General features: G+C 40.5%; 1 protein-coding gene across 1 annotated transcript in view; it reads left to right on the plus strand.

Moving 5' to 3' along the window:
* Positions 1–25,884, plus strand: part of gabbr2 (gamma-aminobutyric acid (GABA) B receptor, 2) — a 172,473-nt gene that overhangs the window by 134,925 nt on the left and 11,664 nt on the right. Inside the window, exons 15-17 of the mRNA XM_078268308.1 lie at positions 23,202–23,312; positions 24,820–25,044; positions 25,285–25,467. Of these exons, the coding sequence (XP_078124434.1) occupies positions 23,202–23,312; positions 24,820–25,044; positions 25,285–25,467 (519 nt within the window). The remainder of the gene's footprint in view (positions 1–23,201; positions 23,313–24,819; positions 25,045–25,284; positions 25,468–25,884) is intronic.

Below are 25,884 nucleotides of genomic sequence, written 5' to 3' on the forward strand. Positions count from 1 at the left end.
GCCTCTACGATAAAAGATAGCAGCTGTGTGAGAAGAGAACTGTGTTATTGCAAGACCCACTGGCGATTATTATATATATAGATATATATATATATTTTTTTTTTTTTCACTTTCATTCCTAATTACTTTTCAGCTGTTAAGCTGTTGCATGCACTCACGCCGCATGGACACTGCACAGCCTCTGCAGAGCTGTGTTCGCCTCAAGGACAAGGAGGCGCCACTGGAAGACTTTGGTACCTCAATGACGCTGTGTGAGAGGAGGGGTCAGTTAGACAAAGGTTAATTACTGATCCCACGCAGTTTCACACAAACACACACACACACACACACACACACACACACACACAGCTATCAACACACTAAACTCACATACACTGCTCCTAGGAGTCAGGTATAGGAGACCACCAAGGTCGCCCAGTGATGGGGAGATGAGAGCACTTTGCCACTGCTTGAACAAAGTACCAGCGCTGCCTCAGCACTATGAGCCCAGGAATACAAATACATTCAGCTAAGTGGAAGAGTTATTTTACACAAGACCTTGAGCCTTCGGCCTACTGCAGACTTTACTCAGTATAGAGGGCTGAAGATAGAAGGGCAGGGGAAGAGTGATAGGGGACTCAAGGAGACGAGAGGAAGACCGAGAAAAGAGAGGAGAGTGGAAGAAAAGCAAGAAGAAAGGGCAGAGAGAGAGAGAGAGAGAGAGAGAGAGAGAGAGAGAGAGAGAGACTACAGGGGGAGTGAACCAGCCAAAAAAAGGAGAGGGCTGCCAGCACACCAGCTATAACTACTGAGATAGAGGGGAGATGAAGTTGAATATATGTGATGAGAGAGGGGAGAATAAGGGGTGTCATGGCTACTTATCATCACACTGCCGAGTGTGACATTGATTAGCACTTGCCATCGGCAGGGAGCCTGTGAGCCTGTCGACGGAAAGGTTGGATAATTAAACCTAACGCCGCTGCAACAAGCTGGCACTAGGCCAGTCTCTTTCCCGCCCAAACTCATTGGAGTTGGATGAAACAAACTGTTGTATGTGTTTATGCTTACTAATATTTGTGTTGAAATATGTGGGTGAAGGTAGGAAGAAAAAAAACGTAATCACAGTTATTTTGGTTAATATTGAAATCATGATTATTCAACAGAATTACTCATTGACTTTAGGAAGGATGCTGCTTTTATTGAATAACAAAAAACACAGTGAAACAGTTACACAAATCAACAGTGAAAACACCTTAACGGTGAAATTTCCCGTAATACTTTTCCCATTGAACGGTTTGAATTGTCCTTCATAACACAAGACAAAATAAGAGTTTACTTGCAAAATGTGATGTGCAAAATATTCCATTTTCTCAGTTACATTGTTTTTGTGATCGTTATGAGCCAAAATCGCAATCAAAATTTGATTAATTGGACACCCCTTGGCATAGGTGTGTATATGTGTGTCCATGGAAAGTATGCAGAATATGTAAGAAATAGCACCGAAAAACTACTGCAACTGAGAAGTATTACCTGGCTGAATTTGCTGATAACGTAGGCAATAAAAAATATTAAATGCTGCTTAAACTGATAGCAACAAAAAAAAGTGCATGCTGTGTAAACAGTTTATATAAGCAGCTGTTAAGTAGTCACTCAAGGTGGTAATACTCTCACTTTTGTGGTTTGTCAGACCATTAAGAAATGCCCAGCTAATGTAACCCAGTCCTCCAGAGTGATATTTTTCCTTTGCAGATTTGCAATTTCCCTCAGTCAGTTGTCATTGGATATACATAGTAAATAATTCTCTGATCTGTCTGTGATGTTGTGACTGATATGTTCTGGCCCATCAGAGTAATGTATTCGGTGTTAGTGTGCATGTGCATTTCACCTTTGTTTAAACTCTCTGTTCCTCCTCTTCCAACCTGTGATTTTGTATCCTGTCAATTCCAAAGTCGACTCTTCAAAGAGCCCAGAGGAGGGGTTTTTTGGGATTGTGAGTGGAGCATGGTGAGATTGGATTTGACCCCTGTGAATCTTGTGCTTACTTTTATCTTGGCATGCATCTTTTCTTTTTTTTTAGATCCAAGCCTGCACACTTTTTGCTTTCAGCTTGCCAGTTAAATCATTAATATTGCTTTAGGCATTATAAATAATGCTCTTTAAATAAAAGAAGGGGTGGATGTGTAGGTGATTGGAACAAAACATTCAATGTTCCAATTAAGTGGTATTTGGATTCGTGGCATTCTAAATGGATAACAGCCATACAAGTTACTATGTTAAACCATCGGAATTTTCATTTTAGTCAAACTAATAATCTCAGCCTCAGGGAGATATTTCACAGCTGATAATTGCCTCTGCCTTCTTTTAATAAGCCATTGCTGCCAGGAACTCTGCACCCAACATCCGTGTATTGCAACTCATAGTTATCATTTTCTTTTTGCATTAATACATGTCCCATATTTGCTTTCCTCTTTATACTCCAGTTATCATTACAAGCGGTCCTTACGCCTCGTTTCAGCTCTCTCATTTCCCCTCCCTCCCTTTCTCTATTCCCCGGTGTCTGCCGCCATCCCTGCCATCCGCAAACCTCCGGAAACACAAAGAGCAGAGGGAGATTATGAATGTCCTGGATCAATACTCCCAGAAAGTTCATCACGAGAGGGGGCAGATGTAAACCATATGGTGCTACTTGAACTAAAGCCCATCCACTTAACTTCGCTATTACCTCTTTCAAGACCACGTGGCATCCTATTTTATTTTTTATTTTTCAATTTTACACCTCCCAAGTTTAATATAGCATTGGCATCAGGAAGGTGATAGTGACGTCAGATGCATATAGCATCTATATGCAACATTAGTATAAAAGTTGTTGCCAAGGCTAAATATCACAGGTTAAGTGAGTTTGCTGGCACAATGTCTAATCAAAAAAAACAAAAGAAGAGCACCATCTCAGCCGTCACTGCTTCATTTAACATTGCATAATGCTTTAAACGGAGCCTGAATGCTTTTTGCCTTTTTTACTGTATGCTTGTAACAATTGAATAGCAACTGTAGCATGTTGATGACACGTTAACTATAAAGAACTGGAACTCCCAGAACTAGAAATGACGGCTGAACAGTCATTAATGATGAACTGCCTGTCATGTGTGAACTGCTTGCTTATTTCTGTGTTAAATTGTCTGATTGCTTCTCTGTGGCAGATTGCACATTATCAGCTGCAGCAAGGCAGGCGCTCTCTGCGTGAGATTTGAATAGTGAGATGTGTCACCGGTAGAGACAGAGAGCAGCAACGCAGAAGAGGTGTTAGGCGCAACGATGAAGAGAGAGAGAGCAAGAAGAGGTGATGGCGGACATGTAAATGCATTACTTATGTATGCTTACAAAATAGGTGTTGTTATCTTTCAGGCATGCCACCCACATCCACACCCACCCAACATCACTGACAGCCATCTGTCCAGTAATTAACCTGGCTGACACACTATGCAACATCGACTGCCTCACTGCCCTAAACCAAATCACTGTATGTGTTGGTATGCAAGGATGTGTTGTTTGTGCATTTATCCACGTGTCTTTTATTTTGCTGGCCTGCACTCACTTGTGTCTCTGTGATCCTAATGCATGGGTCTGTTCTCAATGCGTGACACTGTGTCCGTGTTCCTTGCTGTGATGTAATCTGATGCAGAGAGGTAAAAACAGTGTTGTTCAGTTGCAGCATCTTGCGTGTACCGCAACTGTTGTGTGACTGAGTGCAAAGAAGGTGTGGAAAGAGCAATATTGAGTTCTTACACTAGTGCATATATTGTGTGTGTGTGTATGTATGTGTGTGTGTGTGTGTGTATATATATATATATATATATATATATATATATATATATATATATATATATGGTGATATATAATAAAGGTAGAAATACAGACTCACATTGCCCTGCACTCTGTAAACCCTTAGGAGGGGTGTGTGTGTGTGTGGTTGCCTTGCAGTTTCAAAATAGCCATAACAGCAGTGCAGTATTTCTCATATAGAGAGTACTGTATCTGCAGTGAGGTGTCAGGTTGCAAGCATCCATGGAAAAGCTGCATTTCCTGTGTTACCTTATCTATGTGTATCATTTCATCTATACAGTAAAATGTCTACTTATACATGTACATTATATACATCTTTATCTAATGAGATAATACCCCAACATGACAATTATACATATACTAATTATATGTTAGTAATGTGTTATGGCTCTCTCATCATTACGCCCTGCAGGCTAATTGAAGGCACTACACAGGCACAATCTCTTAGCTGATTTATAATCCACTCACATCTATTCATCATCTATTTGCTTGATTTGTACATATGCATACAGAAATATATATATATGTAAAAATACATATATACTTTGCATTCCTTCACAAGACATACTGATATTGATTTGTGCTCGGATTAAATGTGCTGCCATGTCCTCAGAATGAGATTCACGTAGCCTCAAGAGCCTGATTGGATTGGGGGATCGATAAAGTGGCAGAGAAATCGAGAGATGAGAGAGCGAGAAAGGGAGAGAAAGATGTATTCGCTGTTCTTCATTACACCTATAAAAGGAAAGAAATGAGAAGTGGCAGCGAGGGAGTAGTAGCATTTTGTTGCAGCACAGTCCCAACTCAACCCTGAAGTACTTTGCATTATGCCTCTTACAGCATATGTAATGTAGTAAAGAAATAAAAGAAAACCGTACACATTCCTAATGCATACCATCTGTGTATCAGTGAGGTACAAATAAGCAGCGACAATGGCATTGAAATGCTGCAATTCCATAACAGAGGGCAGAGTCGGGCTGAAGATTCTATCTGCAATGTGAACTTGTATCACAGATGTATAAATGTACTAGAAACAGAAGAACTGGAACTAAAGTGGGACAATGTCAGAGGAGCTGAGGTGAGCATCACAGAGAGGGACAGACGACGCATCAGAGGGCTCATCTGTCTGAGATAGCTGGGTATAATTAACAAGGCTTTGGATTTTAATTAATCTGCCTCAATCAGAGTAGAAATTCTATTCTTACATTTTGGACTAAATTCATTCAAGGACTCATGCTTAAATAGCAAAGCCCACAGAGTGTGTACTCCTGCCTTTTTCTTCCCTTTGTTCTTGCTTTTTTCTTCTGTTTTCATTTCTTCTCAGTGTATTGGTCCTAGTGTTTTTTCTTTCTTTCCTTCCTTCTTTCTTCTTCATTCAGATAAACTCTGATAAGATCTGAATCTGGCACCATCCTGCAAGTGAAAAGTAGAAAGTAAGAGAAAGACCAAAGTAATGTGTCCTGTGTCTCCAACATTATTCTAGTTAGAACCTTGCCTGCCAGGGAATGCGCTAACCCTGCAGTGCCCTCCAATGGCGGATCTTTGCCCAGGGAGGACGTGGCAGCACCTGGTGATGATCCCAATGGCCAAGCTCAACCAGCTGAGTCCCAAATACAACCACCATCTGACCATCTGACGATAATAATAATCTCTCTGTCACACTGCCAGCTCTATGTGGCCGGGACCTCAGAGAGAAGGTATTACTCTGCTTTGCTGGGGTTTACCTGTCTATCTCCTGTTCGATCGGTTGATGCTATATTCTGTAGAGAGAGATCACTCTATATCTGGATATATATGTGTTTCCCTGTTTGTTTCTCTTTGTGTCGTTGGAAATACAGTACGGTCGCAGACAGACTTGTCTAAAATAAAAAAATAAAAACAACTGTGAGAGGTCATAGAAGACACATGATGTTCGGTTTACTCATCACAAGGAGTTCTTCTCTGTAAAAACAGATGGTATAATATCCTCTGTGGCTCTAAGGGAAGCTTTTCTAAATCTTCGAAAAAATAGCCCTGTCGATATCATTGGGGTTGCTATTTAATTGCATTGCAGGAAATGTAGTATCCAGTGTTTCTGGAGCTTGACCCTGAACTAGGGAGTTGTTTCAAACATGCAGTAACTAGTTGTCTCTTATTGCTTGTCCAATTTGTATAACTGCCTACGAGATGTGAATGCGTCCCAAACGTCTTTGCAATCAAATTGGTAAATAACATTTTATAATAACAGATTCATGTATGAAAACATGACGCAGCATATTCAAAGTGTCTGCGGTATCGCCCTTCTGGCCTCGCCATCACCTCTATTTGACATGCATACTCTACCTTTTATCCATATTTTGCATCAGGCTCTCACTGTGATGAATCTAGATGGCACATGACACAAATCAGGCAGATAATGACATGCATGACTGTAAGCGCCAGTGAAATTTCCATGACTTGATTGCCTTCTGTGTGTTTAAAACAGAATGAGAGGCTTGTGAAAATTGACTGTGAGATGGACGTTTATTTTTTTGTGCATCAGATGCTGAAGATGTCTGCTGATTCGATGCATTGGAAACATGGAAAGCTACTGATGACACAGTGGATGGCTGTGTGGACACCCTGTACCAGACAGCACAGTTTTTCTGAACAATGTCCAGCCCATTACTGTAAAAACTCATGTTCTGGCTAAAATGGGAACAAAATGATGCATTTGTCTGAAAAGCATTTTTCTTGTGCTTTGATCGCCTTTCTAAATAGGGACTTTCTTGGCATCCTTTTCTCCTCATAACTGGACCGAAGGGAAGGTCGCCATCAGTGAAAGAGATCAGATGGGCTTGTTTTCTGAGCTATAGCGCAGATGTATTGGATTGATGAGGAAATGGGCTAAAATTGAAAAGTTAGTGTGTGCATGTGTGTGAGTGTATTCAGAGGCCACCACTAAGCTGTGTGTGTGTGTGTGTGTGTGTGTGTGTGTGTGTGTGTGTGTGTGTGTGTGTGTGTGTGTGTGTGTGTGTGTGTGTGTGTGTGTGTGTGTGTGTGTGTGTGTGTGTGTGTGTGTGTGTGTGTGTGTGTGTGTGTGTGTGTGTGTGTGTGTGTGTGTGTGTGTGTGTGTGTGTGTGTGTGTGTGTGTGTGATATACTTGACAAAGGGGAAAAAGGGAGCTCCATTCACCAATCTCTACCTTGAAAATTCTTTTCAGACTCACTTCAGCAGAAGATATGCATGTGACCTCATCTCCCTCAAATCTGCTTTTCTGCAATATATCAGCATCTTTGCTGATGAAATATAAGAAATGGTTTCGATCCACACAGAACACAGAATCTGTTCCTCTTCAGGTGAGCAGGGACACGGTGGTATTTTTTGGGTGATTTTCTTGAAGTCTGGTAGTCATGGTTAATTAACTATTTACGTGCATGTCAACAAGCCAAGAACACTCATCGCTGTTTTGCAGTGATCAATCAGCTGTAATATCTGACTTCTTTTTCCTGTCTGCGACCATACCTCACCTCTATGACTCCGGTGGGATCCTCCCCTACTGTGATTGGTGGCGCTACGTCGTTCTTTGGTGTGACTGGTTGCTATCCTTGGGGAGCCAGGCCAATGACAGTTGAAGTAATTGACTGCTAAGCTCTTATGGATTTCCTGCCTGCTGCTCATGTAGCAGAGGGCTGTTCAGCCTGTATTGTACACACACTGGTGTTTAAACACGCTCTCTCTCTTATGGACACACATTTAGTTTGGTGATAAACACAAACAATGCAAGGTGTGAATCATTTTCTGGCTTTTGTTAAAGCCTTCCTAATTGCGGGTATGTTGTATTGTATACAAAATGCATGAAGACATTGTCGTGCTGTGTGTACTGTTAGAGATGGAATTAGGATGGTGTCTGTGTTGCTGTTTCTCCTTGGGCACCAGTAGCAAACCATAAGGTGTTGTGTTTGTCAGAGCCAAGCTTTAGCTAGGTGGAGAGATGCCCCTGGGAGTGTCTGACTCACCCATGCTTGTGTGTATGTGCATGTGAGCGTGTGTGTGTCTTCCATGCAGAGGCTGTGAGGTGTTGGCAGGGCTGTCATATTAAGCCAATGGCGTTGGACTCATTGTGTCAGCTACTGCAGGCTGCTATTGATGCCGCTATCATATAACTCTCTCCTTCTAGCCCTCAGTGAGGCACACTGGCCACGTTCTTGTCACTACTTGCCCCTGACACGTGTGTGTGTGCGGGCATATGGGAGTACATTTGCAATTGCGCCTTTGCAGCTGTGCCTAAGTGTGTGCCTACGTTTGTGTTTTTATACAAGTGTGTGTGCTTCCTTCCTGCTCTCACAGCGCATCATGGAGCTCCTGCAGAGCACTGCTGCATTTCTGCATCATTAGGTCTCTCCCTAAGGTCGAGCGAGAGGCCGGACCCAGCAGGCAATGGATTGGGACCAGAGAATAGAGAGAGTGGAGAGAGGATTTGAATGCAGGAGGAAGTGAAACCTGACTGTGTATAAAGGAGCAAAAGATGAAAAGCAAAGAGAACGAGTGAAACATGGCTAACTGAGAGGAAAAATTTGAGAAATTGAGAAAGATTTTGGGGGGACTAAAAAAATGAAGATGGAGTCACTAAAGGTGCAAAGGGTGGAAATGAGTGAGAAGAGCATGGAGAAATTGTTCAGTCAGAGAGACAAACAGAGAAAAAACAGAGGAACATGGTGAGAAAAACAAAAGTAAGAGACTGTAGTGCCAGGACTATGGGATATTACTTAATACCAGCAAATACGTGTACAGTTATTGAACATGTTTGCAGTATGATGTATGCAGTATGTAGCTCTTCAAATACCTTGAGTCCTGTAGCTGAAGCCAGCTGATGGAGAGCTATGGAGGAGAGACGGGATCTATTATGCTCTCCGCTTCTATTACAGTAGCTTCCATACACTATCACACACTTAAACTAACGAAGCTAGCACTGAAGAAAACATCCATCCTAACAAGTCACTGGAATGGGTCTTTTCACAACTTGGCTCGAAGAAAGACAGGCGACCAGACATGGTCATAGTTTTTTGGATTTGTTTGAATCAAAACTAATGTTGAAATAGACTACATCAAGGGTGCAAAATATGGGCAGAGAGTGCTGTATTAAGTCGCATTTTTAAAATAAGTGGGGAGAAAAAATCACCAAAAGGAATATTTTACATAGTAATAGTATAATTTTATTATGTCAATATACAGTGCTTCTTGTGTTACATGTGTTTCACAAACATCCTCAAACTGGGTGGATAAGCATTGGAAACAGTTCAAAATGTCTTACCCCACTGACAGAATTTCACATGTAAGGTAGAGTAGGATTTAAGTTTGAATATATGGTTGGCTATTTGCAGGGAGAGTTAAAGAGGAATATAGACAGAGGAGGGCCGTGGAGTAGGGGGGAAAGTGTTGGTAAAGATGACGATGGTGTAGAGGGTGAAAGTAGAAGGGAAGCAGAGAGTTGTATAACAACAAAGAAGTGTATGAGCTCTGTAAAAGGCACAGTTCCAATCAAAGACACACAACTTTATATGTATAGAGTAAGATGCAAAATTGCAGTCAGTATAAATATTGCCATCTACTCCCTTGGAAAAGTAGACAAACAGTACTCAGAGGCCTCTAACACTAACAGTACAGTGCACTGTGGTTTGCTTCTGAATAACAGAGCCAATTAAGCAACCACAACACAGGGCCCATGGCAACGTGGGGCCTCAAAGGACTCAATTACTGCTCTTGGTTTGCAAGGACAGAGGGAGAGGGAGACACAGATTCTTTAAAAGAGTCCGGTTATCCTCTACTGGCAGTACAGAGATTCTTATTGCTATCCATATGCAGCATGGGTAATCAAATATCATGATGATGCTGGGCTGTTTGCTTTTTCTAACAGGGAAATGCCTTGTTGGGATTTCCCCAGCCAATTTCCTCCCTGTGCATAAAAGATAAAAAAAATATTAAATAAAATATTTGCAGGGTTGAAACGGGCCATTTATAGTCTGCATTCTTATTGTGTTGAATCACTGTTGCAATTTCTGTAATTAGGTACTGAAGTGCGAAGTATCTGCAGGCAAATTAATTCATTCTGTGAACATATTGCACTCGCTCATGGCGGGTTTAAATACAGTATGTCTGCCTGTTCAATCAATGTTTAACATGGCAGATCATTTCCGGTAATTTCCTGAGTAAGATATTATATGATATAATAGGATGGTCTTGTGTAAACAGGTAGGGAAAGATAATGAATGGAGGATAACGGAAATGATATCATGGCAGGAAAATCAGTATCTGGGCACACATTTGTTTGACAAAGGATGATGGGAAATGTAGTGATGAGGTAAAATGAAAAATAGTTATAACTGACATAATGATGCTGTGCTTTTATTTTGTTGTGGTCCATAATTACTCTGACTGGTTCGCAATAAAGGGCAGTGGCACCAAAGGCCGTTCTGGTACCAAACCAAATCGAAAATGATCGCCTTTAGGAGAAAAGAGGGGAAAGGAATAAGAATGGATGAAGAGGAGTGTCACAAGTCAAATGATGAAATAAGAAGAGGAAAAAGGTCATCAATGAATGTCACCCTCAGCCCTTCAATCAGAAGCTCAAGCTGATTTTATACAGGAAATTTTCCATTAAAATTAGATTTATGCAATGCATTTTTTGTGGTAAAGGGCACAGAGTTGTGTGTGTGTGTGTGTGTGTGTGTGTGTTGGAAAATGTAGAATAAAATATGTGCTGCTTGTGTGTTATTCTCGCTTTGGACAAACACCTCCACTAATCTCTGGGAGTGTTGATTTAGAGGGACACTGTGGGTTCATCTGTCCTGGAGTGGACTGCCTGTCCAACTGCAGAATAGGTTTGGAGTCAACAACCATACAGCCCTGTTTTTTAAGTGCTAAAAAAGGGAGCTGCTTCGAGAGAAATAGCTGGGAGGAAAATGAGACTGAGAAAGATAGAGAAAGAATAGGAGAAATACTGAAAAAGGTGAGCTGATGGGTGAGAGTAACTTGTCATATCTGATGGCTTATCTCCGGTTCTTGGTGCTTTCCATTTGTCAGTGAGTCAACCATTTATTATTATTTATGAGCTTCTTCACAGCTACAAATCCTGATTATGGTCCTTCAGATAAAGAATAAACCCAGGTGTTTGTGTGAACTGGATGGTTTAACTTTCTTAAAGTGCTCATATTATGCTTTTTGGCTTTTTCCCTTTCTTTTATTGTGTTATATATCTTTGTTGTGCATGTTATGTTTTCAAAGTGAAAAAAGTCCACCCCAAAGGGACTTACCATCTCCAACAGAAAACACTGTTCACAAACTGCTCCAAACAGCTCTATTGTAGTCCAGCCTTTACTTCAGTGAGAAACGTTATAATGCGCACCTAGCTGCTAGCGTGGCACAGCCTCATACTCTGCAACAGACTAGCTAGCAGTGCTTACCTAGGTACTGCGCATGCGCGACTCCCAACAAAAATTTAAATTTGAGTGTGATGCCTCACTCTGTAGCTAAAACAGAGAGCTCAACACACAGGGAGAAAAGAGGAGCTGCAGCAATGTGCAGTACAACAAACATATGGTGTTTTTGAAAATGAAACCATGTAAACCTATTCTGGTACAACCTCTAAATACAATTATGAACCTCAAAATGAGCATAATATGAGCACTTTAAGGTAAAGGGGAGGAGTATGTGTGTGGAAAATGTAAAATCTGCAATATGAGTGCTCATTTCTACAAATCTTCCCTCCTGTGTGTTTTCCAGTGAATTACAACAGCAATATTCCAATCAGTATTTCCGTTGAATCGTTGAAAATAAAGACATGTTTTTATTGAAGACTCTGGCTGCAGATTCGGACTGGGCAAAGCAATAACCACATGCAAGTATTTATCATATTTGAAATGTGTAGCGATATACAGTTGTTAGGACCATGAACATAAGGTACTACAGCTATGTGAAATGTATGCTACTTGGGAAGGAAAAAAAGTTTTAAGCTGGATCAAATGACTCTCGTAGTGACAAATCCATAGAATTATCACAAAAGAACATTATTTTCTAAAGTTAGCAACACAATTCACACTATCTGAAGCATGACACATAACACTGACATGGACATATTGTATAATTCAGGCTAGTTAACCTAAAGCATACTGTGCTAACAAAAAAAACTACATCCCTAGTATTTACATTTTCTTGCTAAACGACAGTGGGCACAACTGGAGACACATGCAAAACTCTAACCACAGTCTGCACAGCAGCAGTTCATGTGGACCAAACTCTAGTTCATTTTTCATTGCTTGAACACAGTTTTCAAAAGTCTACACACTTATCCCATGACTTTAACTACAACCTGCACTTTGTTCAAATGCTAACACACTGCTGTCAAAACTGATAACCACACATAAGCAGGTCCTTTGTTTTAGACTTGGTAGTGATCACATACAGTGTGTGTGTGTATGTATGTATGTGTATGTGTGTGTGTGTGTGTGTGTGTATATATATATATATATATATATGAGAGAGAGAGAGAGAGAGAGAGAGAGAGAGAGAGAGAGAGAGAGAGAGAGAGAGAAAGCTCAGGAAGACTTTGTTTGGAAATAAACAAATATCAAGTAAGAATGAAACAGTTACCATAATACATAGTACCATACGAGAGAAACAGGTAAAAGAGAGAGGTAAGATGTCTGAGGTTACATATACACAGCTATAAAAAATTGTGAAAAACACTTTCAGAAAGTAATGGAGGTGGAAACAATGCAAACACCACATTCATTTGTATTTAGAGATGATGCAGGTGCATGGCAAGAGAGGACATCCGATGTGATGATGAAAACTTGTGGCCTGATGCTGGAGAGAGGCAGGATTAGCCCCACAATTCTTTGTTGCTATTACGTAGCTTTAGTTTGTAACTGTTTTCCCCAGTAATTACGTAAATTACTACAGACAAAATAAAAATATATATCTATTGAAGCAAACTGCTGATTTACATTCCTTCTTGTTTACCTAAAAAAATGTAATAAAATAAAACCTTGTGAAAGAAGTCAGGTAATGCAGACTCTAGTTAGAGTTTTTGCACATGTGGCTTCAGTTGTGACCACTGTTGTTTAGCAATCGAAAACAACTGTAAGAGGTGTTTGTGCATTAAAATGCCAACCGCTTTGCTATATTTCTTCAGAGAAATAGAACTAGCTTGCCACTGAGACCTTCCCATTGGCAACTGAGCAAAAATCAAGTCGGTGAAGTCTGCATTTTTTGTTTCTTAAAGACTGAAGTTGACACAAGTAAGCATTTTTTTCCATTAAGGCTAGTTGATTGTCTGTGTATTTCCTTCAAAGACTTGGATTACCTCTAAATTGACACAGCCATGAAATCCAAAGCTGTGTACAAACTCGGAGAAGAAAGTTCTTCACCACCACTACAGAGATGTACAGATCTCATTAACAGTATCCCTACTTCTTAGGAATTATACTACCGCTCATAAAATATACCTAATCCCTCAGCAACTTCTGTGGCAACGATGACATAGAGCAGCTACAGTTACACCCAACATACAGCCCTGAGCTACACAGTGTGCAGATGGGTGCTTTAATGAAAGCTAGCGTTTTGACAGGGAGTCATGTTAAAGAATAGAAGCCATAAAAGCAGTTGGACTCTATGATATAAAAAGCCTTAGCTCGCAATCTAGCAGACTGCCAGGCTATACCACTGCATTTGCATATTCTAATGAGTCCAATGTTCAGGGTTAGCCGCTTACACTAATGACGCGTTTAGCGCTTAATAAATCAGTTAAAGCATCTCCCTGCTGGAGCTCAGGGAGCTGTACCCGTGCGTGTGTGCGTGCATATTTCATCATAATGTAGCTTTGTGTGTGCCATTATGCTGTAATTTTGTGAGAATGCATAAGTGAGTGAATAAGTCTATTTGTAAGCTCTTATCCACTGTCTTAGTGCCAGCATGTGTGTGTTTTGTCTTCATTTAAGTGAGTGTGTGTGTGTGTGTGTGTGTGTGTGTGTGTGTGTGTGTGTGTGTGTGTGTGTGTGTGTGTGTGTGTGTGTGTGTGACGTCTCTTTTGTGTGATTTTGTACATGTGAGGGGGTAGTAGCTTCTGTTCTGTTACTTTGAAGTGTCTTCTTTTGAAGTTGTGGTACGACGCAATCTACAACCATTCATACCGTCAAGCGTAGTATAGTTTATTCGCTCTAAATCAGTTGATGGAAACGCTTCTAATTCGCATTTTCTTTTTGTTTCTTTTTTGCGACATTTTAAAAGTTTGCTTAAAATTTGCGGAAGTACGTAGGAGGGCGGAGCCAGCCTAATCAGATGCCAGCAAAGGCACTAAAATGTGATTTTGTGATGAGAGACTTGAAGTGTATGCTGACACGTCCAGACCAATTTATTGGTTCAGAATAAAGCATGCTAAGCAATCTCTTCTAGAAACAGGAGGAGAAACAGGGACAGGCTCCTGTGCATGTCGTCCGTGAATAAAATGGGAAAACTGACGCTGGTAGGTCAGCCAGTTATCTGAACAACATGGAATCAGTCTTTTGTCAAAACATTATTTTACCAGTGGAGTAAAAGAAAAGAAAAATCTTTTCACAATTTCATCATGCCACTGCCAATTTGGCCCAGTGGTGGTTAGAAGGTCGTTGGGCCACGGTTCTATCAGAAGGATTAGTCCTCAAATGGGATTACAGGCTTGTATGAAAAAGGAACAAAAGGGGGTGGATGCTCAAGGAAGCAAAAGAGCAGAAATATTTAAATGCAGACAGACACATAAATACAGAGATCATTTTATCATCATTAGTGGGGAAGAGGAAAGGAGAGGGAGGAGACTCTTAAGGGGGATGGAAACTGTATGGTGACATGTGAATGCTGTCGTTTAAAAAGATTCAAATTTGTTTGTGTGTGTGTGTGTGTGTGTGTGTGTGTGTGTGTGTGTGTGTGTGTGTGTGTGTGTGTGTGTGTGTGTGTGTGTGTGTGTGTGTGTGTAGAACTGGCATATAGAACAGTGTCATTATGTTTAATTTCTTACATTTCTTGGGCGTGGGGGTCATCTTATCTCTATTGTTTTTTTTTCTTTCTTTCCGCCTCTACTTTGTCCTCTCTCCCAATTTCAGTTTGCTTTATTGGCATGACAAAAAAAATACATCCGTGTTACCAAAGCATAAGAACAAACATACATATAAACAACATACATCTCTCTCTCTCTCTCTCTCCCTCTCTCTCTCTCTCTCTCTCTCTCTCTCTCTCCTCTCTCTCTCTCTCTCTCTCTCTCTCTCTCTCTCTCTCTCTCTCTCTCTCTCTCTCTCTCTCTCTCTCTCTCTCTCTCTCTCTCTCTCTCTCTCTCTCTCATAATTGAGCCAGAATAATATCTGTGAAAATGCGCTGAAGTGGAATATCCTGGTCACCCATCCGGTGTGACTAGGACACTAGCGTAAAACACACGCAAGCTCTGTCACACATACACACACACACACACACATGCACACACACGCACACACAGTTAGATTTTTACGCACACTGTGAAGTGTGATGGCAGAGATCCACATGGCTTGGAGTGCCAGCGGCGTCTTGCTGCCCTGCCACCATGGCCCCTCTGCATGTAGGTCATCCTCGGCCGGGGGCGCACCACCCTTACCCTCCTCCGCTCCTTCTCTCACACCCCCCTCCCTCACTTCTTTCAACCCTTCCTCGTTGGCGTTCTTTTTCTACAGCTCATTTAACTACAGTAAAGAACTAGGATGGCAAATACCATGATACCAGTTAAAGTGCCACAGACCGTCAGAGCGTAAAACCATATGAACTTTAAATTCTCTGAGTTAAACTCTTCTCACAGTGCTTTTATTTACCTTTTATTTACAAAAGGGAAATTCATGAGGCAACATCTATTTCTCCTAGGGCTAGGGTTAGTTATCCTAACATCTCAAAATCCCTTATGTTTTTTTTTAAGTGGAGCGAGCAATACAATAAAAAATATTTTTTTACATTTAGTCAAATAGAAACTAGCTACATAGCTACATTCCAAAAAAAATAGCTTCATTTCACAAAACAAAACTCATATTGCACAATTTGGATTAAAAAAAATGGAATCTGAAAAGATTTTAGGAGGAAAGGGGCACAATACAGACGTTGAGTTAATATTAGTATTGAAAGCCAAACACTGTTAAGATAAACAGTGGAAGCCTCCTTGAAAGTTCTCTTTGCTGATTTAAATTAGCCAGAACTTTTCAGACCCTGACAGGTGACTGCTGTGTGTCATCTGATGTTCGTCATCCGATCTTCGTGTTGTGAGCCTCATTAACTGATAGATTCAGGTGCTTTGCTGTTATTGCACAAACACCAGGAACAGAGAAAAGATCCTTTAATAATCTCATCACCTCAGTGGGGAAGCTGAGGTTATCAAGTTGGCAGGCAGAGTTAGTTTTAAACATCAACATCATTAAACTCTATTTTTTGCAGTAGGTGAGAAGCAGGTTATGTTACTCAGTGTACGAGAATGACACACTTTGCCTACTCACAATCGACAGTCAAAAGTCAGTTGATATCTGCTCTGTAGTTCTTTCACCATACATTAGGTCGGCGACTCCTTGTGTTTACATGCCATGTCAAGTTGCTACCTGCTTTTGTTTTGCATAAGAAAATGATTGTGTTCAGCTGACATAATGAAGTTTATAGTTGCCATAATTAGAGTCCATGGTCTGTTTTTACTCAACTCTATCCACCATAGTAAAAGTACTGTCCTTTAACACTTTACTTTACGTCGCTTATTAAGTATTTATAAGCAGTATATAAACCATTCAATAAATGGTTTTAAATGGTCTATAATATAGTTGTATGCAGATATAAGGACATTTTAATGTGTTTATTAATGTACAGTATTTGTCATAATATCTATGAAGAAATGTTTAAAGTGCCCATATTATGCTCATTTTCAGGTTCATAATTGTATTTTAAGGTTGTACCAGAATAGGTTTACATGGTTTAATTTTCAAAAAGCACCATATTTTTGTTGTACTGCACAGCTCTGTTACTGCTGCAGATCCTCTTTTCACCTGGTCTCTGTTTTAGCTACAGAGTGAGACCTCTTTTCTTCTTCTTCTTCTGTACTATCTTTGCTTGCACTCGCACATGCACAGTAGCTCAGATATAGATCATGTCAGCTAGCTAGCTCCATAGACAGTAAAAGAAAGGCTGTTTCTCCAACTTCAGTCAGTTACGAGGCAGGATTAGCTGGGAGACTTCTAAATGAGGGCGCACATGGAAGTAGTTCTTTTGTAGATTATGGTGAACTTGTGTGTGTTGTAGCAGTGCTTTGCTATTGAGAACGAGGTAGCATGCTAGCGTTAGCATTAGCGTTAGCATGCTAACGCTAATGCTACGAGCTAACTGTTGCGGTTAGCCAGCTCGTGACGTCACAAGCCGTGTCGATTTTGAACAGCTCACCCGGAGAGTGAAGGTAGGACACATTCAGAAACCGTATCTCACTCAAAACAGCATGGATGGATTTTTTTCAAAGTTTGTATGCGTGTGGAAGCACCAGAGACACAAAAGAACACCCCAAATCCCAGAAAAAGTGTTTTTTTCATAATATGGGCACTTTAAGGCTATATTATTACAACAATAATTTACTGTTCTTGTCATCTGTTTATACAGCAGCCTCTCTTTATGGGTACACACACAGGAGGAGTTATAGTTGCTGACAAATACATGAATAAACACATATCTGCTTACAACTACATTATAATGTGTATAAAACCATGTATTACATGTTTGTATATAGCTTATAAATGCTAAATAGGGAGAAACGTTTTTCCTTAAAACTTAAAGGTTTCCCTGCCCAAGTTGGGCCAAGTCCTGAAGTTCTTTGGCACACAGCAAACACGCTTTTCTTTGTCCATTTGCTGTTAAACAGTCTATTTTTGGCCTTAACTTTCTGTGTTTTCAAAGTAAAAAGCAACATTTTGGCAACAGCTTTGTTGCTAGCAGCCAGTGCAACAGCAGTGTCCAACCAGACTGTACAGTGACAAGGACTGCTTATTGGCTGCAGGCAAAGTAAGATAAATATGAATTTGATTTTGGTTCCAGGCGACCATATGCATAATTTATGGAAAAAACTAAAAAAGCTTTGGTTAGGATGAGGCAGTCAGAGCTGCTGTCTTCAATTTTCAAATTAGGCTACGGTTGCCATCTGGGTTATGGCTGGACGTGTACAGTAGTTGTTTCGTCTTGTGGAGCCTACAAGAAAATATCTCCTAAATTGGTATGAACTCCTTCTTTTTGGCATCACTGGCCTCCACCTCTCTGTCCAACCAGCTGAGCTAATCAACCACTATGCACTTCTCCTATCTGCTTTCTGAAGCAATTACCATCGTTAAGAATTTCATAGAGGGCTCATGAAAACTGTGCTCGCTGCTTTTCAAATGATTTCCTACAAAACACTGTGGCACCAAGATGCCATTCCTCTCCCCATCTCTTTGCCCTCTGTGCTCTTGACGTGTTTCTTTACATCCCTTCATTCATCCATCCTAAAAACCTGCAGTTGCTTCTCCTGCTTTCCCCAGTCCTTGTGACTATAAACAAAACATGTGATTCACTTTGGTACAATATGCATACTTCTTGGGTTCTCTTCTAAAACCACTTTTAACAAATCAGATTTTCCGTGATATAGTATTTGTCACAAGTGTCTTCTTTTATCTTTTACAGTCCTTATAACAGTAATTATCCTCAGACAGCGGAGACAGACTCAGAGTGACATACAATTAATGCTAAAAATGTCTCTATTTGCATGTATCAAAAACAGTTGGTGCCACACAGGATAATGTGTTTGTGTTTGTGTGACATCTCTATCAGACAGCACCGTTTCAGTGTGTTTCTCTCCCTCTTTTCTGTGCCCAGGACAACAGTTGGCGAGCTGGTACCCTGGGCATCGGCAAAACATGATGCCACCCTCTGACATTAAAAACGCCTCCAATCAGAAAATCTAAATTTGTTATTATTTTTAATATACAACATATGACGTTTACGATCTTCCTTGAGGACGAACAATGTATTCTCGACTTTTTTTGAAATTTGAAATTTTCTCTCCCTCTGCGCTATTCTCAGTGGCTCTCCCTCCGTCATTTTTCATGAACGTCATTTTCTCCGCTTTTTCGATAAAATACTATAACAGAAATTGCTGCCACAAAAGCTTCACCAAAAATACCTATCTTTTGTCCTCATCTCGCCCTTATTCTTTTACCATGGAATCTCCTCTGTTGTAATTGCCAGTTTGAGTGATGAAGTGTTTCTGTCAGTGTTTGCCTGATAGCTCATCTATATATACACACACTATAAACACACACACACACACACACACACACACACACACACTTTTACACACTAACAAACAAACAATCCTAGTCACATTACGTATGTGTGCTCACAGAATGTGCAAATGTTGGCACCCACAGAGACATATGCCCGAACACGCACACCTCTGTGTGAAGTAGCTGCCGGTGACAATGAGGGAGCTCTCCATTTCCTCCCTCACTTCTTGCTCTATCTCTCCCTGCTCTCCACCAGGCCAGACGCCTACATATAGTAAGAGTGAGATCCATATTCAGAAACAAAACCCTGCAACTGTGATTGTAGTTGATCGGCTGTCTTTATTTATTTATTTTTCATTTTGGCTTCTAAATGGCACGTGGAAAGAGAATGACAGTATTCAATAAGGGTTTAGTTAGTTTACCACAAATGTTATAGCAGTACATTTCCAAAACACATCATACATTTTAGATTTTATTTTTGAACAAAAGTACATCATCATTGCATGGTAACTAGACTTACCAGTAAAATTGCTGAACAGCATCACATTCATAAACTTTTGTTACAGCATCAAAGAATCAAACCTGGAAGACAGACTAGTCAAACGTGTACATTGTCAATAGGATCATGTAAATTTAGATGTGATTATTCAGGAGCCATCTTTCAAGTCTTAGATGTCATGGCTTTCCACCGGTGCATTAATGTAACAAGCTGGGGGATTTTTTTTGCATGAATCAAGTGTAGTAAATGGGCTAAAACAAGAAGAAGAATGACGAAGAAAAAATAAAATGTTGTCTGTTCCTATCTTTGTGAACTATGGCGTGTGTTTCTATGAACATCCATATTGATCTCATAGCCGGACAGTTGGAATTTAGTCAGTTTGTCCCTAATCTTTACCTCTATCTCTCCACCTTTCATCATTCACTCACCCTCCCCTCTGCTCTGTCTCTTTCTTTAGAGAATTTCTTCTTTCCTTCACTTATCTTTTTGAGAAAACAGGATTGACAGCATCTCTTTCTCTTACCTCTCCATGCCATCATTTGAACCTTCCTTCCATCTATCCTGCTATCTCTTTATTATTCCAATCATTTCAACTTCCATTTTTCCATCCATACTTCTTGCTCCTGTTTTCTCTCCATTCCACCTTCCATTTCTTTCTACCTCTTCCCTCCATCACCCCTTCATCACCTCATCTAGCTCCATCTCTCCATAGACAATCTGCCAGTGCTGTGCCCTCCCAGAGTGATCCCGTTAGATGGCTAATGCTGTGAAAAATGACAGCGAACCGCCATTTTTACCGCCATCGCCACCGCTTTGGGGCCGCCTGCCGCCTACAGCCCTGTTGCCTGGCAACTCCCCAGACAGCTTCTTTCCAAAAGGCGAAGGCGCCTGTGTGCTCTGCTGCGATAGAGACCCGAGCCTAATAAGCATTATATCTTATTTTGTCTTATCATTTTGTTGTTAGAGACACAAGTTTGCTCGGAGCTGTGACTATGCAAAGAGCACTGATGCAGAATGTGTCTCGCATATTGAATGAACAAAATTATATGCTACAAGTGTGACTTCCCGGAGCATTGTTGTTTGACTAACGGATTGCTCAGCCAAAAGCATAAATATACATAAATGACGAAGATGCATATGATGCAGTGAAGTCGTCCTGTTCCTTCAAGTCTTTGCACTGAGTAAGTGCAGTACCAATATACAGAAGGGTGACAAATTAAAGGAAATGATGCCTTCACAGTCACCAGAAAAGCCTTCAGTAAGTGAGATTTAGATGGAGCGAGATATATTACGGTACTCTCAATAATTTGAGCATAACATGCATTTAATGTCGCTGTGCATGCAACATATATTAACACATAACCTTGTGATGCTATAGCCTTTACATTAATGTGAAGGCATTCTATTCAGAAGGCATTCTATTCAGTGCAACAGAAATGCTACTATGTCCGACCTAGTTTGAAAAAAAAGCCATCCTTTTAACAGACCTATCAAGTCAGCAATGTTAGTATTTTCTTCCATAAATGTACCGTATGGAAGACCGAGAGTAAGGCGCTGTCTTTGTAGAGCTTCATCTTCCATGCTACACCACAGCTGCTACAGTCCAAAGTGGCCAGCAGCTTGCAGAATGATTGTCTTTATTGTTTACATATAAAACTGTGTCTCTTCCTGTGACCATAGATAATTTGTACCACTGACTATAGCCCAGTGACCTGGCTATACCAGAGCATCTTATGCATAACTCACGATTTTCTCTTGCTCAGTCCCTACAAATTTCTAAGTTTGAAAATAGGTAATACAAAATGTTTTTCATGAAGGAGATACCTGTAGCTGTACGATAAAAATGCAATGCATGAGTCTCATGATCCCTTTTCTGTACTGTCAGTTAAATGTGGGCCTTATAAAAAAAAAAGAAAGCCTGTCTGTGCGTCATCTCTTGCCCCATTTTCCTGTGTTTCCACCTCAATATTCACAGATATGAGTGACATGAGCTACACGGTTACCATGGAAACTCCAAGAGGGGTACAAGAGTGCTTTGTCAAAGTTTGTCAACTCACTGCCATTGAAGCAATCGCTCTTTAATGTGTATCTGTTTTGAGAGGTTATGAAGATCTTCAGCAGATGGTAGAGAAGTTGACTCTACATCTGAGTTGTAGGAGGTTCCGCCTGGTACGTGGTCGCAGTGTCTTTTTAGCAAACGGCGTGTGATGTGTAACTGCATACGTAATCCTTTGCGAGATTGAATGTTGGAAACGAAAGACAGCAAGTGCAAGCAGAATGAGGCATAAAGTGTGAAAGTTGTATTTCTAAGGCAGAGGCATGGGATTTAAAGCTTGAAAACTGTACTATAATATAACGCTTTAAACTAATTTAAATCCATCAAGGTCATAGAGGAAAACATGAATAGCTGCAATTTCCATTAATGGGAGCGAAATGGAGAATATGGGGGACAAAATGTCTAGTGGAAGTGGATTTTGCAGCCCCTTGCAGCTACTAGAGGAGTAGGTGTGTATTTATTAATGATGAGGGCATTCGAATGAGACACATTAAACAAAGTGCACACTCAGTGTGGTATGTGCGAGGACCGAAACAAAGCTAACATTTCAGTATACTACCTTTCTTCATCTCTCCTCATCTTGCTTTCTGCCTTAAAGGACTTTGCTTATGTACAGAATTTCTGCAAATCAAACAATGTACTGTAGATGCCTGAACACACAAGCACCATCTGCTGAGCCATTAGACATGTCTTACTGTAAATAAGCCTGAAGAGGCATGCACGCATGCACGCACACGTGCACGTACGCACGTGCACGCAGCATGGCATCATGCCCAGCCTTGCCCCAGGTGTCTTAGAGTTGATGTATTGGTGTGGCCTCAGATGAATCCATGCAGGGCAAACTAATGCTCTTATTAAAGGCTTTTTAAAGCTCTGCCTAACAGAGAGAGTGAGAAAGAGCGAGGAGAGGTGACGTGTTTAGGCGTATTAATATCCACCTCAGGTGCTAATTTGGCCCTTAAGTCACATGTGTCACCATCTGATGTGCAAGACAAGTGGAAATTACAGGAAAGGTAAAGGAATAGAGAGACAGGGGGCGGGATGGAGAGATAGTGTGACAAAGACTGAGTGAGAAACAAGAATGAAAGAAGAAGGTGTAAATCACATTAATGAATAAGCTTCATTAGTCATGCCCATTAGTGTCCTAAGCACGGATTAATTAAACTTTAGCCGACTTTGGAGAAGCCCAGCGACCAGGATGGGACACAGTTTGATTACACACCTGGAGGTTTGATCACTGACACCCTTCATTCTGACCAGCAGCGGGCAGCCAGTGTACCTTTTGTCCCTGAATGTGAAATTAGAACACGTGCAAAGAGCAAACTAATATGGAAACATTTGCATACTGAGTATTTCTTCCTTTTACTGGTCTACTCTGTTGGTTTTATTGCACCTCAAGGAAATGCTGCCTGTTTCGCTGTTACTGTACACTTAGCACTTGCTTCAAATAATTTGTGCTGTCTAATTCATTTTTCCGAAACACAATGTACTTTTTGGAGGGTTGTATTAAATGATCTTCCTGTCTATGTGTTTGTGTTGTCAACAGGCGGACCCCCAAGGCAGAGACATAGCCATCCGTCCCTTCTTGGAGCACTGTGAGAACACCCACATGACCATTTGGCTGGGCATCGTTTATGCCTACAAGGGACTGCTAATGGTAAGAGGAGATGTACTCATCATGTACTCACAGTCCAGACACACACATAAATGCACACTTACACTATGAATGTACTGTAAAAGGGTATCTGCTGTCTGTTAACAGCCTTATAAATGTGCATTGAGGCTTGCTGCTGTTTCTATAATGCTATTAATGCGCTGTAATGTGTGCCAATGAAACTTGAGTATCTACTTTTAAAGACACGGTGAAATGAAACATACATTTTCCAAGTTGTAATCCTGTGTCCCTGTGTGAATTTTTCATTTATCTCCCGTTACATGCTAAATATGTGTAAAACAAAATGTCATATCAAAATCCCTCTCTTTCCTCTTCCTGTAAAACGGATCTTCTCATCTAACTCTTGGCAAGAAAGTGAATGAGTAAGCGTATTTCCCAAAATGTCAAACTATTCCTTTAAGTTGTGGTGATATCAGTTTAGTCAAGGATCATTATGGGCTATACCTGAGCATGTATCTGAGACACAGGGCTCTAAACAAACTGTAACATATATTAAAATGTTCCATGCGCCCACCACACAGAGTTTTTTTTTTGTTTTTGTTTTTTTAAACCTCCGTAAAGCAGGAGCAACTGTAAATTATGCAAACCTCACTACATTTATGGAAGGTGAGACAGAGCAGTAAATCATCTTAAGAAGTTTGAGAGAATGCAGAGGATGCTGAGTAAAAAAACACAACTGAAAATGTTGAAGACAGAGAGATGGAAGGACCAAGAAAATTGTAGGGTAACAAAGTTGAAGGGGCTTTAATATAAATAATAAGATGGCAACAAAGAAGTGGAGTGGTAGGAAAAGTTTGTATCAAGTGATTGACAGGAGTCCACATCTGTATGCGGCATAGAGAGGGACAGCAAAGTAAAGAGAAGCATTAAGGCTTGAGGCTCCCTACGAAAACACACACACACACACACACACACACACACACACACAGGCTCACATATGAATACACACGCTCACACACCTGAGATCTACTAATCATTGATGATTGCTCCTGTAAATCAGCTGCTTGTCATTCCACTAACTCATTTAGACTTTATTGTAAGCAGGGAGACCACTTTACACACCACACAGTGAATTATTCAACAGGCGGCTGCTGCTGCTGCGACTTTAATGTTCCACCGAACAAACTCTATATAAACGTTTTACAAGCATGAAACCTAAGGCTTTTTTTAAAAAGTGTTTCTTGAAGCTAATTCAAATTAGATTTATTTTATTTACAACCTGCACTCCATTTTTGACGACTGAATAAGTCCTGCTTTATTCTGAAAAAAAAAAAACTGATGTTTATACTAGCAAAAGCAAAATGAAAGAAAACTGCATAGTTTCAAATAGTGAGGATGACCAATACTGTTGACTTGCTGTGTGTGCATTGCTCTAGAGAAACCAGTTCAGACTTTCTATAACCAAAAAAAGTTCTTCTGAAATGTCTGTGTAACCTTTTATTAAACATCTTTTATTAAAAAAAAACATATTTTTACTTTTCCCTGACAGTTGTTTGGCTGTTTCTTGGCATGGGAGACCAGGAATGTGAGCATCCCTGCTCTCAATGACAGCAAATACATCGGGATGAGTGTTTACAACGTGGGCATCATGTGCATCATCGGTGCTGCAGTGTCTTTTCTGACAAGAGACCAGCCCAATGTCCAGTTCTGCATTGTGGCACTGGTGATCATCTTTTGCAGCACCATCACACTCTGTCTGGTCTTCGTTCCCAAGGTCAGTTTTTTATTTTGTAAACGAAGAGAGTGTATGCACGGGCACAGGTGGATTACTCTGCATTGCCAAAAACTAGTAGACTACTACTAGAGTGCTTAATTATAACCACATTCACACCCCATACTTCACTATGTCCCACATCCAAAAACCGCAGCGTAAACAGTTATGTGTAGCTTTTTTTGCCAATGTAATTATATCCTAGAGTGCAACTGTGATTAATACCCATAACCCCTCTCCTAGTTCATCACCATGAGAACCAACCCAGACGCAGCCACCCAGAACCGGAGGTTAAAGTTCACCCAGAACCAGAAGAAGGAAGACTCCAAGACCTCCACCTCAGTAACCAGTGTTAATCAGGCTAACACTTCGCGACTGGATGGGCTTCAAACTGATAACCACCGTCTCCGCATGAAGATAACAGAGGTCTGAGCCGATGAATTCATGTTGTACTTCTTTTTTTTTTTTTTTTTCATGCATCTTCACCATTATTTTACAAGACAGGACGACGGTGCAGTGGGTGGCAGGGTTTTTAATGCAACAGTGGGATAAGGAGAGGCCTTTAAGCGTGATTGAAGAAACAGTAATAGAGCACAAGTTCTACAAGAGAAGGAACAAAAAGCAAATTGTTTAAGTTCACTGAACTTTAAAAGTAAAAAACTAGCTTTCCTTTAGGCAGTTTATTTTCATATGTAATTTCATTAATTCTTAATAAAATGATGGTAAATTGTTAAAAGCAACTCTGATCTCTTCAAGAGATCGTGTTGTCACTGAGCAGGCTACACTGTACCTTTTTCTTTTATTCATTTCGTAAAAATGTTCACTTTTACTGACATTGAGTGA

The sequence above is a fragment of the Sander vitreus genome, chromosome 14 (assembly GCF_031162955.1).
Source record: "Sander vitreus isolate 19-12246 chromosome 14, sanVit1, whole genome shotgun sequence".
Lineage (NCBI taxonomy): Eukaryota > Metazoa > Chordata > Actinopteri > Perciformes > Percidae > Sander > Sander vitreus.